Source organism: Strigops habroptila, chromosome 18 (genome assembly GCF_004027225.2).
Source record: "Strigops habroptila isolate Jane chromosome 18, bStrHab1.2.pri, whole genome shotgun sequence".
In the NCBI taxonomy this organism is placed as follows: Eukaryota; Metazoa; Chordata; class Aves; order Psittaciformes; family Psittacidae; genus Strigops; species Strigops habroptila.
This window is the reverse complement of record NC_044294.2, coordinates 5,527,772-5,540,635: the sequence shown is the minus strand read 5'-3', so window position 1 is coordinate 5,540,635 and position 12,864 is coordinate 5,527,772. Positions and strand designations below refer to the sequence as shown.

General features: G+C 58.2%; 1 protein-coding gene across 4 annotated transcripts; it reads left to right on the top strand.

Annotated features, from left to right (window-relative positions):
* The first annotated feature begins 4,172 nt into the window (after positions 1-4,172).
* Positions 4,173-12,389, top strand: PTPN7 (protein tyrosine phosphatase non-receptor type 7). 4 transcript variants are annotated; one of them, XM_030473236.1, is made up of 11 exons: positions 4,173-4,238; positions 5,606-5,815; positions 6,251-6,434; positions 6,874-6,958; positions 7,612-7,688; positions 8,277-8,414; positions 9,229-9,339; positions 9,691-9,848; positions 10,488-10,601; positions 10,967-11,036; positions 11,148-12,389. In XM_030473236.1, exons 2-11 carry the CDS (start codon positions 5,685-5,687, stop codon positions 11,364-11,366), a joined length of 1,287 nt encoding a protein of 428 aa, XP_030329096.1. In that variant the 5' UTR covers positions 4,173-4,238; positions 5,606-5,684; the 3' UTR covers positions 11,367-12,389. The 4 variants fall into 4 exon arrangements, with proteins under 4 accessions (XP_030329096.1, XP_030329099.1, XP_030329098.1 ...); XM_030473239.1 differs by having other exon boundaries at positions 10,967-11,049; positions 11,148-11,200; XM_030473238.1 differs by lacking the exon at positions 10,967-11,036.
* Positions 12,390-12,864: the final 475 nt, after the last annotated feature.

Below are 12,864 nucleotides of genomic sequence, written 5' to 3'. Positions count from 1 at the left end.
GGACCCTGCTGCTACAGGCTGCAGTGTGCCAAGGGACCCTGGGTGCGAGCAGCACATATCTCCAGGGTTTTCAGGCCTTTTTGTGCCTTTTCCACAGGGAGCTGCTTTATCCTGTCTGCTCTGGGGATGGAGAGAGTAGCTGGGGGGTTTTCTGCTCCTCGGAGCAGGAAAACCTCACTGTTTGTCGAGCAGATGCTGTGGCCTACAGAAGACACACGTGTGTGTGTCTTGGCCTGGGGCAAGCCACAGTTTTCTGCCACCGTGCCAGGCTTGCCATGCAAAGCAGACAGCTAGCTCCCCAGGGGAAACTGAGGCGCGCAGAGTTTTCCAGGCAGCCTTCCTAACAGCACAGCTCACCCAGAGACAGCCAGGCAAGTGCAGGACAAGCCCAAGATGAGCAAGATGCTGCTGTAGCTGTGTCCCCTCGCACTGCAGTCCTGGGTGACCAGGTAATCCCACGGCTCTTGCTGTGCCTCTGTGGCTTCTTCTCTGGCATTTGTTGGATAAAGTCTTGGCACCTTGGAGATCTGGCCCCACGTGATGGCTTAGATCCCCTCTACCTTCACCTCTCAACTTAGGAGCAATCCTCCATGTGATATAAAGCACCTTCACACTGGGAGAACACCTCTCCCAGCAGAGCTGTTCCTGTGCCAATGCACCTCTCGTTAATCCTCAGCAGCACCACCTCTGCATCGTTGTTAGCCCCACATAGACGGGCTGGTGGTTCACCTGCTTTGCCTCTGCCTTTCTGTTTGCAAAGTTGGAGGAAAGATCAGCTTGTTTGCAGGAAATGTGGGAGAATATGTAATCCCAGAAATCAAAAGTGGATCTGCTCAGCAGCCATTCAAAGAAGAAAAAAAAAACCCAACCCAATAAGAGTTAAGCGAGAAATTCACGTGATAAAACATCCTTTTGGTTCTCCTTGAGGAGAGGGCAGGAGTCCAGGGGCTGGCAAAAATAAACCAGCGATTACTTACTTGCTCCCAGCCAGAGCCAGGCAGCGGCAGGAGCAAAATCAGCACAGAGCATCACCGACAATGAGGAGGAAGGTCACACGTCCTCTCCCTCCGGCTCTCCCTGCCCAGGATCAGCTCCATCGCAGCCGGATGCCCACAGGGCTCATGTGCAGCGCTGCTCTGCGGGCTCTGAGCTCCCGCAGCCCCGCCAGCACGGGCTGTGCGTGGCAGACGTGTCCATGTCCTTGGGAATGCGCTGGAGGAACGAGACGTTGTTCTCCAGGAAAAGCGATCTGCAGAGGTGCTTCACTCAGCTCCCAGCTCCTGGCTTTCCTCAGGCCAGCAGGGCATCACGGAGCCCCCCGGTACCGTGCCGTAACTGGGCTGTTTGCGTCCCCTGCAGCGGCTCTTTGGGATGCTCGGGCTCATTGCACAGTCCTCACGCCTGCCGGGAGCTGATCAGCCAGTTTTAACAGAGCCTGCTTAATCCCGAGGCAGCCACTTCACCTTCGAGCCCATGAGCGATGTTTAGGCAGCAGAGGAGATGGGCTAATTTCCAAAACCCTGCAGGACGTCCTGAGCTCCCAGTGGTGTCAGCGGGAGCAAGACCAGCCCTTCCTGAGCGCTGGACCTAAAGGTGATGGAGGCCATGGTGTGGTAGGCAACCCCAGGGGAGTGAGACCGCGGGGCAGCATCTGCATTTGGGTGCTAGTTGGGTGCCTGCCTGGGCTGACGTGACCTTGGGGGTACGCTGCTGTTTGGAGAGGGTGAGGAGAGGTGCTGGGGTGTGTGGGTCAGGCAGGGTGGCTGGGAGAGGAAGAATCTGAAGCTGGGAGCTGCTCTTTGCACAAGGGGAACTGAGTGTAAGGGTACGGCCAGAGGATGCTCAGGGTGCAAGATGACCCCATGGAAGTGGAGTTGTAAAATGCAAGTGAACAACCAGCAACTATCAGTCAGGGATAAATCCAGATCTCCCTCCCTGAAGAACCAGCTCCATAGAGTCCCCATGTCCTGCTGGGCTTTCTGAAAACACAACCACAGCTATACAGCCCCTCCAAGACCTCTGAGGCTCTGTCACAGACCTCTCCAGTCCCTACATCCCAACTTGTGATGCTCATGCACAGCTTTCCATGGACAGGGAACACATGGGATGCTGTGCCCAGCATGTGTCCCTCAAGAGGAGCAGGGTGGCAGCATCATTTTCCAAGCTGGGGCACAGAGTTGGCCACGAGTAGTGAGCACACAACTATGTGTGTGCACCCATACGACCTCTCTGCTCCGCAGAGGCCAGCGAGGTATTTGCATGCCCTTTGCCTGCATGGGTGGGCATCAGCGAGTAAACAGGAACATTCACTCTGCACTTGTGGGTTCACTCAGCACCTCTGAGTGTTGCGAGGTTTTGTGGGTGTTCTCTGGGCCCTACATGGCCTGTGGGGGTCCTGGCAGTCAGGAGAGTTGGGAATGAGCATGGGCACACAGTGGCACCAACACATGCCCAGTGACTTGCTGTCAGCTCCGTGGTATCTGCCCCGGTGCCGTGCTGAGCTTGTCTCTTGCTTGTCCCAGTGCCAGACAAAGAGGGTGGCAAGAAGGCAACAGGTCTGAGCAGGGCCAGCAAAAGGCAGGAAGGGTGGCCCTGGGGGTTTGCATCTTGGCTGCACCCTCAGGGACCCCTGAGCTCAAAGCCACTCAGATGGGGGGTGAGCCTCACTGCACTAAGAGGGCAGATAGAGTCCCAGCCTCAGCCGTGCTGAGGAAGGAAGCTTCTGCAGTGTCTGACAGGCTGATACTTCAGGAAAGAACCCTCTTTGTTTACTCTGGTCTCTACTGATGGTAAGTTTATGCAGCCAGATTTCTAAGTACTGCACTGCTGGTCATTTTAGGAAGACTTCTCAGTGAGCAGATGGAGGGTGGGAGGGAAGGGCAGCGCTGGGGCTTCTTTGTCCATGGTGGGGCTGTCGATGTGCCCTTACAGCCAAGTTCTTTCACCCCACATAGGACAGGGAGCAATTCCTTAGTCCATCCTCAGGCCTGATACATTGTCCAGTAGAGGTGTGCAGAGGCTGTGGCACCCTGGCATCTGCTCATGAGACACAGATGCTGGTGCGTTACGAGAGTCTGATCTCCAGGATAAAGTTGCTGTGCTGCTGGCCAAGCCCAGCACTTTGCTCTGGAGTTTGGGCCCCCTGATTTCCCAGCTCTTGGGTAAAAAGTGGCGCTGACAGGGTCTCCCATGGAACACCAGTGAAGATGTTGTGCTGGCATCCCCCTGCACACACTCAGGCATGCAGAGACAGGCACCTCTCCAGCTCAGCGATGGGCAGTGCTGGCACAGCTCTGGTCACTGCAATGAGCTGGGCTGGAGGTGGCCCAAGGCAGGGGCTCACCAGAGCCAGTGGAGCAGAAGGGGGATGCGAGGCCCGTGGTGGCTGGGGGGGGATGCAGCGGGGTGGGGGCTGAGAGGAAGGAAGCGTGCAGTGTCCCTGTGCAGAGCCTGGGCAGTCACAAACAGGAAGAGCGGCAGGGCTGCGGCAGGCGGCAGCAGGAAGGATGTGCAGTGCCCCACGGGTAGACCTGTCCTACCTGAGCCAGAACCCCCAGAGACCTTCCTCCCCGAATACATCCCCTTCCCTGCTCTGCTGGGGAGGGGGAGCCCGCATGTCTTCCCCTGGAATGCCCAAGGACGATCCAGGGTGCAGAGGGGTGGCGGGTGGCACCCACAGGGGAATGAGGCAGGCAGACAGTGGGGTGGCACAAGGACCACACTGTTCGTGCCAGGCTTTGAGGGCAAGAGGCACCAAGCCGTGGCTTGCCCCATGGTGGGATGCGGAATGGCTGGTGCACAGCCTGGGTAAAGGGGATACCAGGGAGACAGGGATGGGAGGACTCAGGCCAGGTTGGACACAGGGGCTTGGAGCAACCTGCTCTAGTGGAAGGTGTCCCTGCCCGTGGCAGGGGGTTGGAACTGGAGGAGCTTTAAGGTCCCTTCAACACAAACCACTCTATGATTCTATGACTGGCCCATCCTGGCTCTCTGTGGGGCAAGTGAAGCCTGGTGATCCCCAGATCAGGGCCGGGGCCATGCAGATGGAGCTGTGGTGGTGTGGCCGGTACATGTGTGGGTGACAGGGAGGGTGTGGGGAAGAGGGGAGGAAGTGGCAGAGCAGCAGCTCCTTTGATAAGCAGCTTCCTGAATGCTTTCAGACCGTGGCTGTCAGACTGATGCGCACGGCGCCTGTGGGCCTGTGCCGAGACCGAGGGAGCCCACCCCATGGGCAGCAGGTAGGCACCCCCCAGCGCACCCAAAGAGGGGACCCCTCCGGGCAGAGCTGGGCAAGCGCTCGGGGCAGGGCTGGGATGCTGGGTAGGGTGATGGGAAGCTCTCCCTGCAGTGCTGGCATCGGGGGCTCTTCCCGGAGCCCTCCTGCCTGCCAGGGGCTTGGCTGGGTCATGTCCCCAGTGTTTCCTGGCTGCTGCGTGAGGGGTGGCTGCTGGGGCTGGAGCTGCTGCTGCCTCCGGTCGGGTCTCCCTGGCTCTCGCATGGAGCAGCCGCTCTTGCCCTGCCTGGCAGGGGACACTGCAGCAGCACAGTGCCTCCAGGACACCCTGCGTGGGGCATGTGGATGGTGTGTGGGGCAGCGGCAGCGTGGCCACCCCCCAGAAATGCTGTTGGGGAGCAGGGAAGCGTGGGGAACAGCTCCCATCTGAGCCACGCTCTCCAATGGCACAACCACAGCGCGGACCCAGTTCTCTGCAATACCTCCCTGAGCTGATGGGGTACCTGGGGTCCCATTGGTTTGCAAGCAAGAGCACCAACTCCACAGCATCCCATGTCTCTTTGGATCTGCTTCCTCCTCATGGAGGGAGCTGGGGATGAGAAGGAGCACCCCGATACCTGGGTGCTGCCTGCACCACAAGGAGCTCTGCTCAGAGGTGAACCAGCATCACCTGCATCTCCATGTCCCTACAAGGTTCTGTCCTAGGGCTGGTGGTGGTGGAGCCCTGTCACCCTCCCCCAGCTGGGCTACCCCATCGCCTCTTGCTCAACCACCCAGATAAAGCAGTTTCCTCTTGACAGTTGCTGAAACCTGAGGGATGGATGAGGCGGTTCCAGGGTCATCCCTCCCTTATCAGAACCACGAGGCCATTGAGGGTGCCTGACCCCGTGTTTCCCAACATCAGGAGCCGGCCAGGCTCCTTGTAGTGTCTCAGCCTACCTCATCTCACCTACCAAATGCTCATGCTCTCCCTCCTCCCCACCGTGTCGCCAGGCTGCAGCAGACATGATGGGGAAGGTCTGGAAACGCATGGCAGTGTGTGCTTCCCATGGATGTGGAGAGCATCTTGGACACCCCAAAACCAGAGCATGCTTCCCTAGCATGGGGCACGGGTGTTCTCCACTTGGTGCAAGCAGATGGCTGCTGGTGCCATGCCCAGGGTCACCAGTGGGTGCCCCTGTGGTCTGCAGTGCTGTGGGCATCCCAGAGGGTGAACATGCTGGGATGCCTCCCTGTGCCACCCATCTGCATGCAGCGGTCATGGTTTCAGGGTGACTGATGACTTGAAACCTGTCCCTTGCTTAGGAACTATCTGTCGGGGGGGTCTACCCAGCATCGTGGTATTTCTTGGATCTGCCTCTTCTTTTCCAGCTGCTTCTCCTCCGATGGCTGAGGGCCCCCTGCATCCGCTCCCTGTGCTTCAGGATAAGGGCTTCGTGGCCGCCGCAGCATGGTACAAGCCTGCTCGGTGTGTTCCAGGGTTCCTAGGGGCACTCTGACCGCACAGGCAGCCGGGACAGACATGGACAAGACGGACAAGCCCAGTCCCTCTGCCAAGAAGCACGTTCGTCTTCAGGAGAGGTGAGAGGCTGCAGCCTGAACCCTGCGCTGCCCATCCCAGCACAGACCCACCGAGGCACTGCTCATCCCCAGGGCTTGGGCTTGCCCAGACTTCCTCACCCCAGCCCAACCCTGCCCGCCTGCTGCCCACCAACCCACGCAGATGCCAGGCCTGAGGGTGGAAGCAGCCTTGACCCCCCCCCACCCCCAGTTCAGCCCTGGCCAAATCTAGACACCATCCTCTGGGGGCTTTCCAGCAGAAGGTGAAATGACCCAGCTTGTTCCTTGTTCCTCACCCCGTACATCTTCTGGGCTCTCCGCCTTTCTCCATTCTCTGTTATTCTCTGCCTGGCTTTTGCTCAGCGTGGGGTGATTTTAACTGATAATACGGCAGGATGGGCTGTTCTCCTGCCCTGGGTTGGCAGAGGCTCAGCCAGGGACCCCTTTGCCTTACAGAAGGGGCTCCAACATGTCGCTGATGCTGGACATGAGCTTGCTGGGCAGCGTGGAGCCCATCCAGCCCGTCTGCACGCCGCGGGACATCACACTCAAGTTCCTGAGGACGTCCAGCCACGTGCTGAGGAGAGAGGAGCTCCAGCAACACACCCAGAGCCTGGCACAGCTCCAGGAGGAGTTTTCGGTGCGACATTCCCCTCCTCTCTCCTTCCTCACATGAGGCACGGCAGAGGCTGGTGGTGGTGGGACTGGTGGGGGGGACATCTCCAAGGGAGGCTCTGAGCCCAGCTATGCCAGGGAAGGTGATGTGGGCAGACAGAGGTGATGGGTGCTTCGGGCATTCCCTGGCTGCCCACTCCCTGGTGCACACAAGTCCCATTTAAGTCCCTGGAAAGCCTGTCCCGACCTCCCATCCCAGGCTCTTCTCCCAAGGTGGCCTCTCTGGAACGTGTCCCACCACATCTGGGGTAAGGACAGGGCTCATCTCAAGAGCTGACATCTCTGGTGATACTGCCAGCTCCCTGGGTTAGCCTTTCGCTTCCTGGGGGACCAGCTCTGCCACAACGAGGGGGCACAAGCAGCAGCGATGGGGTTTTCCTCATGGTTGTTCTCTCCCCCTGCAGAAAATCCCACCCAACTTTGTCAGTCCGGAGGAGCTGGAGATCCCTGGACGTGCCTCCAAGGACAGATACAAAACCATCCTCCCCAGTATGTGCCACTGCATCCCTTTACCTCACATTTGCCCATGGAAAGGTGATGGGGGGGTGTGCCTGGGTGTTTGTGCATAGGACAGGGGTGACTTGGAGAAGCACTGGCACCAAGCTGGGCACTCCTGGGTGCTCTTGATGTTCCTGCCGTGCTTGTTCCTGCTCCCCATGTTGCAGGAGCTGGGTGCTGTGTTGCAGGGGGTGTACAGTGGGTTGTGCGGAGCTGCTCCCTGGGTTGTATTCCCAGGATGTGCAGCGCATGACAGCCCAGCCTGGGTTGCTCCCTGCCACGTGCAGCCTTATGTGTCCCAAGGGCATGTCACTAGGGGTGTAAAGGCTGAGAACATCATAGGAGGGCTCATTTGGGCTCTATTCAGGCACCGTGGGGAGGCCCGGGGGGGTCACTGCCTGGCAGGTGAGTTACCCCCCATGCTCACTGTGGTACAGGCAGGTTTGGGCACGACTGGCTGTACCCAGCCGTGGTAGCGAGGGTGAAGTGGGGCAAGAAGGGGCCTGAGGGAGGGTGCAGACAGCTCTGAGCATGGCGTGGAGCTGGAGGACTCAGCCTCCGGCCTCTGGAGCGGAGGCAGGGAGGATGGGTAGGGTCAGGTTCTACAAGGCTGTCCCTGAGGTGCTGCCTTCTGTGCCTTTCAGATCCTGAGAGCCGGGTCTGCCTCAGGAGGGCAGGGAACCAGGAGGAAAACAGCTACATAAATGCCAACTACATCACGGTGAGTGTCCTGCCTGCTTGGAGAGCGGGTGGTCTCCCAGGCCCTGCAGCCCACAGCTCACAAGGCATCAGGCTGTAGACTCCTTGGTGCTGCAGGTGCCACACTGGGACCCACATGCTGGGGCACAGGCTGTGCCCACCACTGGGCTGGTGGCCACAGGACTGGTGGGACCCAGCTGGGACTACCCCAGGTCCCAACCAGAGCAGGGCTGGAAAACCTCTGCTTGTCCTTAGTGAAATGCCTGCAGTGAGGAGTGCTGCTCTCTGCATGAGTTCTGCCTCACCAGGGCATCCATCACGCTGGGTATCATCACACCAGCATGTGTGCATGCTTGCAAGGAGCTTGGGTGCACGTGGCTTGCTTCCTGGGCTTGCTCCTGGATCGTGGGACCAGGAGGATGGAGAGGATGTCTGGTAGTTTCTGATCAGGTCTATAAAAGCATTTCAAAGACAGGTTTAGCAGGAAATAGCCTGTGTGGCTCAGTCTGTCGCTTGTAGAGGAAGGAAAGCACCATGAGGGCTGGAGTGGCCTGGAGACAGGCTCCCCTCTCACATCAGGGCCCCCCTGCAACATCACTGTGCTTGGCAGGGCTATGCAGGACGGCCGCGGGAGTACATTGCCACCCAGGGCCCCATGCTGAACACCGTGACCGACTTCTGGGAGATGGTGTGGCAGGAGGAGGTGCCCCTCATCGTCATGATCACCGAGCTCCAGGAGCACAAAGAGGTACCGTTGTCCCTCCCCAGGCCCTGGCCCAGCTCCCCAGCCAGAAGCAAAGGGTGGGGTGGGGTAATTACACCAATAAAGGGTTCTGCAAGACCAAACGTGGGGTCTGAGCACGCGCTTGCTTTCTCTGCTGTGTTCTCAGAGGGTATCCCCTCGCATGTGGAGGTGGAGAGCCCCAGGGCTGCAGCCTTGGCCCCCTCCAGCAAAGCCTCTCCTCCTCACGTTCTCCGGGCATGCTTTGGATAATGGGATAAAGAGATTAGGGCAACCCCTGGGAGAGGGAGCAGCAGCAGCAGACAGCAGTGTCCCTCCAGCCCTGGGCTGGAGCTCCCAGCCAGTGGGTCCGGGCTGGGATGGGAGCTGGCAGCGCTGTGCCCCGAACCCCGGCTGGCTTCCCTGGCTCTGCCCAAGCAGCGCCTGCGCTGGGGGACTCACCCTCTCTGTCCTGGTAATGTCCTGCCTCCCGTCTCTCCCCGGCTGGCACAGCATCCCTGTGTCCCCAGGGTCCTCCTGGATTTGGCAGGATACCGACAGGCCCAGGCACAGCTCCTGTGGGGCTGGGGAGAGCCGTGCAGCCCTGGGGTCTGAAAGCCAAATGGCAGGGCATGGGAGAGGGCACAGGGAGAACAAATGTGGAGAGAGAGAATTATCCCTTCCTTAGCTTCCCTCTGTATCACTCCACATCCACCTTCCCCACTCCCCCCACCTCCCCAAATGATGCCCTTTCCCAAAAGCACTGAGCAAAGCACAGCTCAAACACGCAGTGGGTGCCTTGAGCATCTCCACGGCTGCAAATCCTGCCTTGTTCTTTCAGAAATGTGTCCACTACTGGCCCCAGAAGGAGGGCACCTACGGCCCCTTCACCATCCGTGTGCAGGGGGAGAGCGAGTGTGTGGAGTACATGGTCCGGGATGTCTCCATCCAGGTGGGTTCGAGCTCCATCCTGGGGTCAGAGGGGGAGCCCAGCAGGGCCTGGCAGTGCCCCCAACATCCCCAGGCTCTCTAGCAGGGTGACAACACTGTGACAGCAGAGCAGAGGGTTCATGGCTCTGAGACCTGGGTCTTAGGACCCCCCTGCCAGAGGAGGGGTCTGCAGAACTCCTGCCTGCCCAAGGAGGTCTCTCTGAGTGTCTGGCAGAGGCTTAAAGAGGGATTCAGGGGAAAACAGATGAGATGGACACAGGCTGCCCAGCCTCTGCTTCATGCCTTCGTTTGGCCCAGCCCAGTGAGACTGCGTTCCCACATCCTGATTTCTCTTTCTTCTGTGCTGGAAAAGCTTGAAGGTGAATGCCGCCAGGTCAAACACATCCTCTTCCCTTCCTGGCCGGACCAGCAGACACCTGAGTCAGCCAAGCCCTTGCTGCACTTGGTGTCCAAGGTGGAGGAGACTCTGCAGGCTGCAGCCAGCCCAGGACCCATCGTTGTGCACTGCAGGTAAGAACCTTCTCCTCACTCTATGTGTTCCTCACCTGGGCATCAGTCTGCAAATGCTGGAGGGGAAAATCCCACATGTGGATGCTCATTCCTGCCGTGCTGCAGGAATCCCAGGGTACAGCATCCCCGTAGCAGAGTTGTTCAACCTGCTGATCCAAGTTGAACAAACAAGTTGTTCAACTCCTGTGCTGGCATCAGGATGGTGGCGTCAACATGATACATACAGCCCTGTAAAGAAAGGAAATCTGGTTTGCATCTGCAGACAGGAAGGTGGGAGCAGGAGGGGGCTGCAGGGTCAGGACCCAGCCACCAGACCCACAGCAGACCCACGGCTCAGGCTCCTGCTTCCTCTGCCCCTGAACACGGGCACATGAGCACAGGGAGCATGAGGGAGGGGAGGTGAAGGGGCTGCAGAGACCCCTGCACTGTGCAGGGATGGGGGGCACAGGCTGGTTTTGTGTGTACAGAGCAGCCTGGGCTGGGCTGTGCGACGCAGTGAGACCCCCCCGCAGAGTGGTCCCCAGCATCCTTCTAGGAAGAAATCATGGCAGCAAACCCATCCAGGAGTACGTTCAGCTCAGTCAAAGGTCCAGACAAAGGGTCCTGTGGGTGCTGAGCACAGCTGTGTGTGTCCCGCAGCGCAGGCATCGGACGGACGGGCTGCTTTATCGCAACCAGGATCGGGTGCCAGCAGCTGAAGGACAAGGGGGAGGTGGATATCCTGGGAATTGTGTGCCGTCTCCGCATAGACAGGTGGGTGCTCAGAGCAGGCGGCTCCTTGCAGGGTCCTGCTGGGCGCCAAGCCTGGGAGCAGGGATGTGGGGATGGAGGGGGCATGGGGATGGTTTTTGATGGAAACCAGAAGGGTTGCTGAAAGATGTGGATGGGTTGACAGCAAATGATTCCCCAGCGCCGGGCTGGTTTTCCTGCCAGGACTATTGTAGCTCTGAGGACTTGAGGACACGAGGGAGAGGAGAGCAGCTCTGAACCTGGCAGCCAAGTCTGCTCCTTCCACCTCAGCCACTAAATCCAGAAACACCCAATTTTGCCCCTTTTTGAGAAGCACTGGTAAAAATTAGAGCCAAATCAGTTGCTGATCTGCATTTTGAACAGCGCAGCACTGCTTCCGAGCCTGAATACTCTTCAGACAACCCTGTGCCTATTTCAACCCTGGTGCCTATTTCAGAGGTAGCTGGACGTGGTGGGTGAAGCAGGAATATTTGTGCCCTGGAAGCAGGGAGCCAGGGATGGGGCTGTGGGCTTCGGGAGGTGTCAGCGGGACCTGCCTTTCCCTTGCAGAGGCGGGATGATCCAGACGAGCGAGCAGTACCAGTTCCTCCATCACACACTAGCTCTCTACGCTTCCGAGCTGCTGGAGGCGGGATGCTGCTAGCTCCCAGCAGGCTGCCAGCTCCCTGCTCTGACCTCTCCTTGCACCAGCCTTGGGGACACCTCCACCGAAACCTCTCGTGCTGCTGCCAGACCTCAGAGCAGCAGCAGGAGCATCCCTCAGGATGAGAAAACCCGTGGGGGCTTTGGCCTTTGGGGACGAGCAAGGTTCGACAGGTTCACATGAGGGATTCAGTGGGTGCTTGAGGTGGCCGTTGCTGCTGGCTCAAGGCAGATTTCACCTATGGAAAGAAGCTTTGGCTTTCGAAACGTGCAATGAAGATATCCTCAACCAGAAGAGCAAGCTGTGCGGAGGAGCTGAAGCTGGGTGACCCAGCTTCACCCACCCCGTTAGACCCAGAGCAGGCAGAATCACCCTGCAGATAACCAGAGCTCCCTCCTGACTGTGCATCGCCTGTGGGCAGGGCTGGGCTTGCTCCAAACACACCCTGAGATGCTCTTCTTACTAAAGATACCCCTCGATGACTTGGTACGAAAGGTGTGCAGTTGGTTGCCTTCATTACAAGGCTTGCTTTCCTCTCCAGCTTCAGCCAACACCTTCTCAACAGCCTTAAAGTAGGAGAGGTTCCTACATGCATCTTCAGTTCTGCAAATGATATGTATGTACCCAATTGCCTTCTTACACGAGGGTGGAGGGTTTGCATTCTTGGGGTTTTTCTGCTGGAATCAGAACAAACTAATATTTGGGTTTTGTTGAGTTGTTTTTTCACTGATAAATTCAAGGGCGGGGAGCGGGGAAGGAAGAAGAGGGAGAAATATTTTGGCACAAAGCATAGAGATAGAACTATTCTGTAAAATACGTTAAAGCTATTCAAAACCGGCCTTCAGCTGATGGATGCTGAGCACCCTCCGGGGCAGGGAGCACTGACAAGGAGCTGGGGGTTGCCTGCACTGTGCCTGCCTGTGCCCACAAGCCCTGACGTGACCCACTCAGTGAATGAGATGCAGGGAAAAAAGGGTCAATTTAATTGCCGATGCTCCCCAGGCACCCCCAGATCAGGGCTGTGGGCACGGACCCCCCTCCACCACCCTGTGGGTACCCAAAATGCAGTCGAATGGCTGCCCAGTGGTTTGTGCCCTAGTGCCTAGTTCAGATCAGGCACTGAATAAAAAGAGAAGTTTCATTCTTAACGCTGCAGTTCTCCTGACTTACCACAGCCCATCAGTCCAGGAGTGGGTGTCCTCAGGATGTCACCCCCTATGTCACCCCCCCCCAGTATCCCATCCTCACTGCTCCTCTCCTTGTCCCTCTATAAAAGCAGTAAGTGTGCAAGTGAGCCTTGTCCAGGGATGGGTCCTGAGCCAAAGTCAGCTGCTTCTCCCTAATCTCACCGGGTTTAAGCAGCAAGCCCAGTGGCAGACCAGGCATGTCCCACTGTGCAAAACCACCCCGTATTACAGAAATTATAATGTATTGCTGGGCCCTGGTGGTCCTTATTAGTCATTCTCATGTGTTTGCAGACTCTCTGGATAGAGTCCTTGCCAGGGCACTATAAAATACAGCTGTGTTAAGCATCTGATCGCCGCAAGGAGCGAATGGTTTTGGAGAAGCATCTGAGAGTGGATGGAAGAGTGACAGACAGGGAGAGCCCCTCTGCTAGCACAG

Excerpts from the sequence above, each read along its gene's own strand:
- PTPN7 (XM_030473236.1), top strand. The coding sequence starts at position 5,685 with ATGGTACAAGCCTGCTCGGTGTGTTCCAGGGTTCCTAGGGGCACTCTG. Across the intron at positions 6,435-6,873 it reads AGCTCCAGGAGGAGTTTTCG|AAAATCCCACCCAACTTTGT; the intron begins GTGCGACATTCC and ends CTCCCCCTGCAG. Across the intron at positions 8,415-9,228 it reads AGCTCCAGGAGCACAAAGAG|AAATGTGTCCACTACTGGCC; the intron begins GTACCGTTGTCC and ends TTGTTCTTTCAG.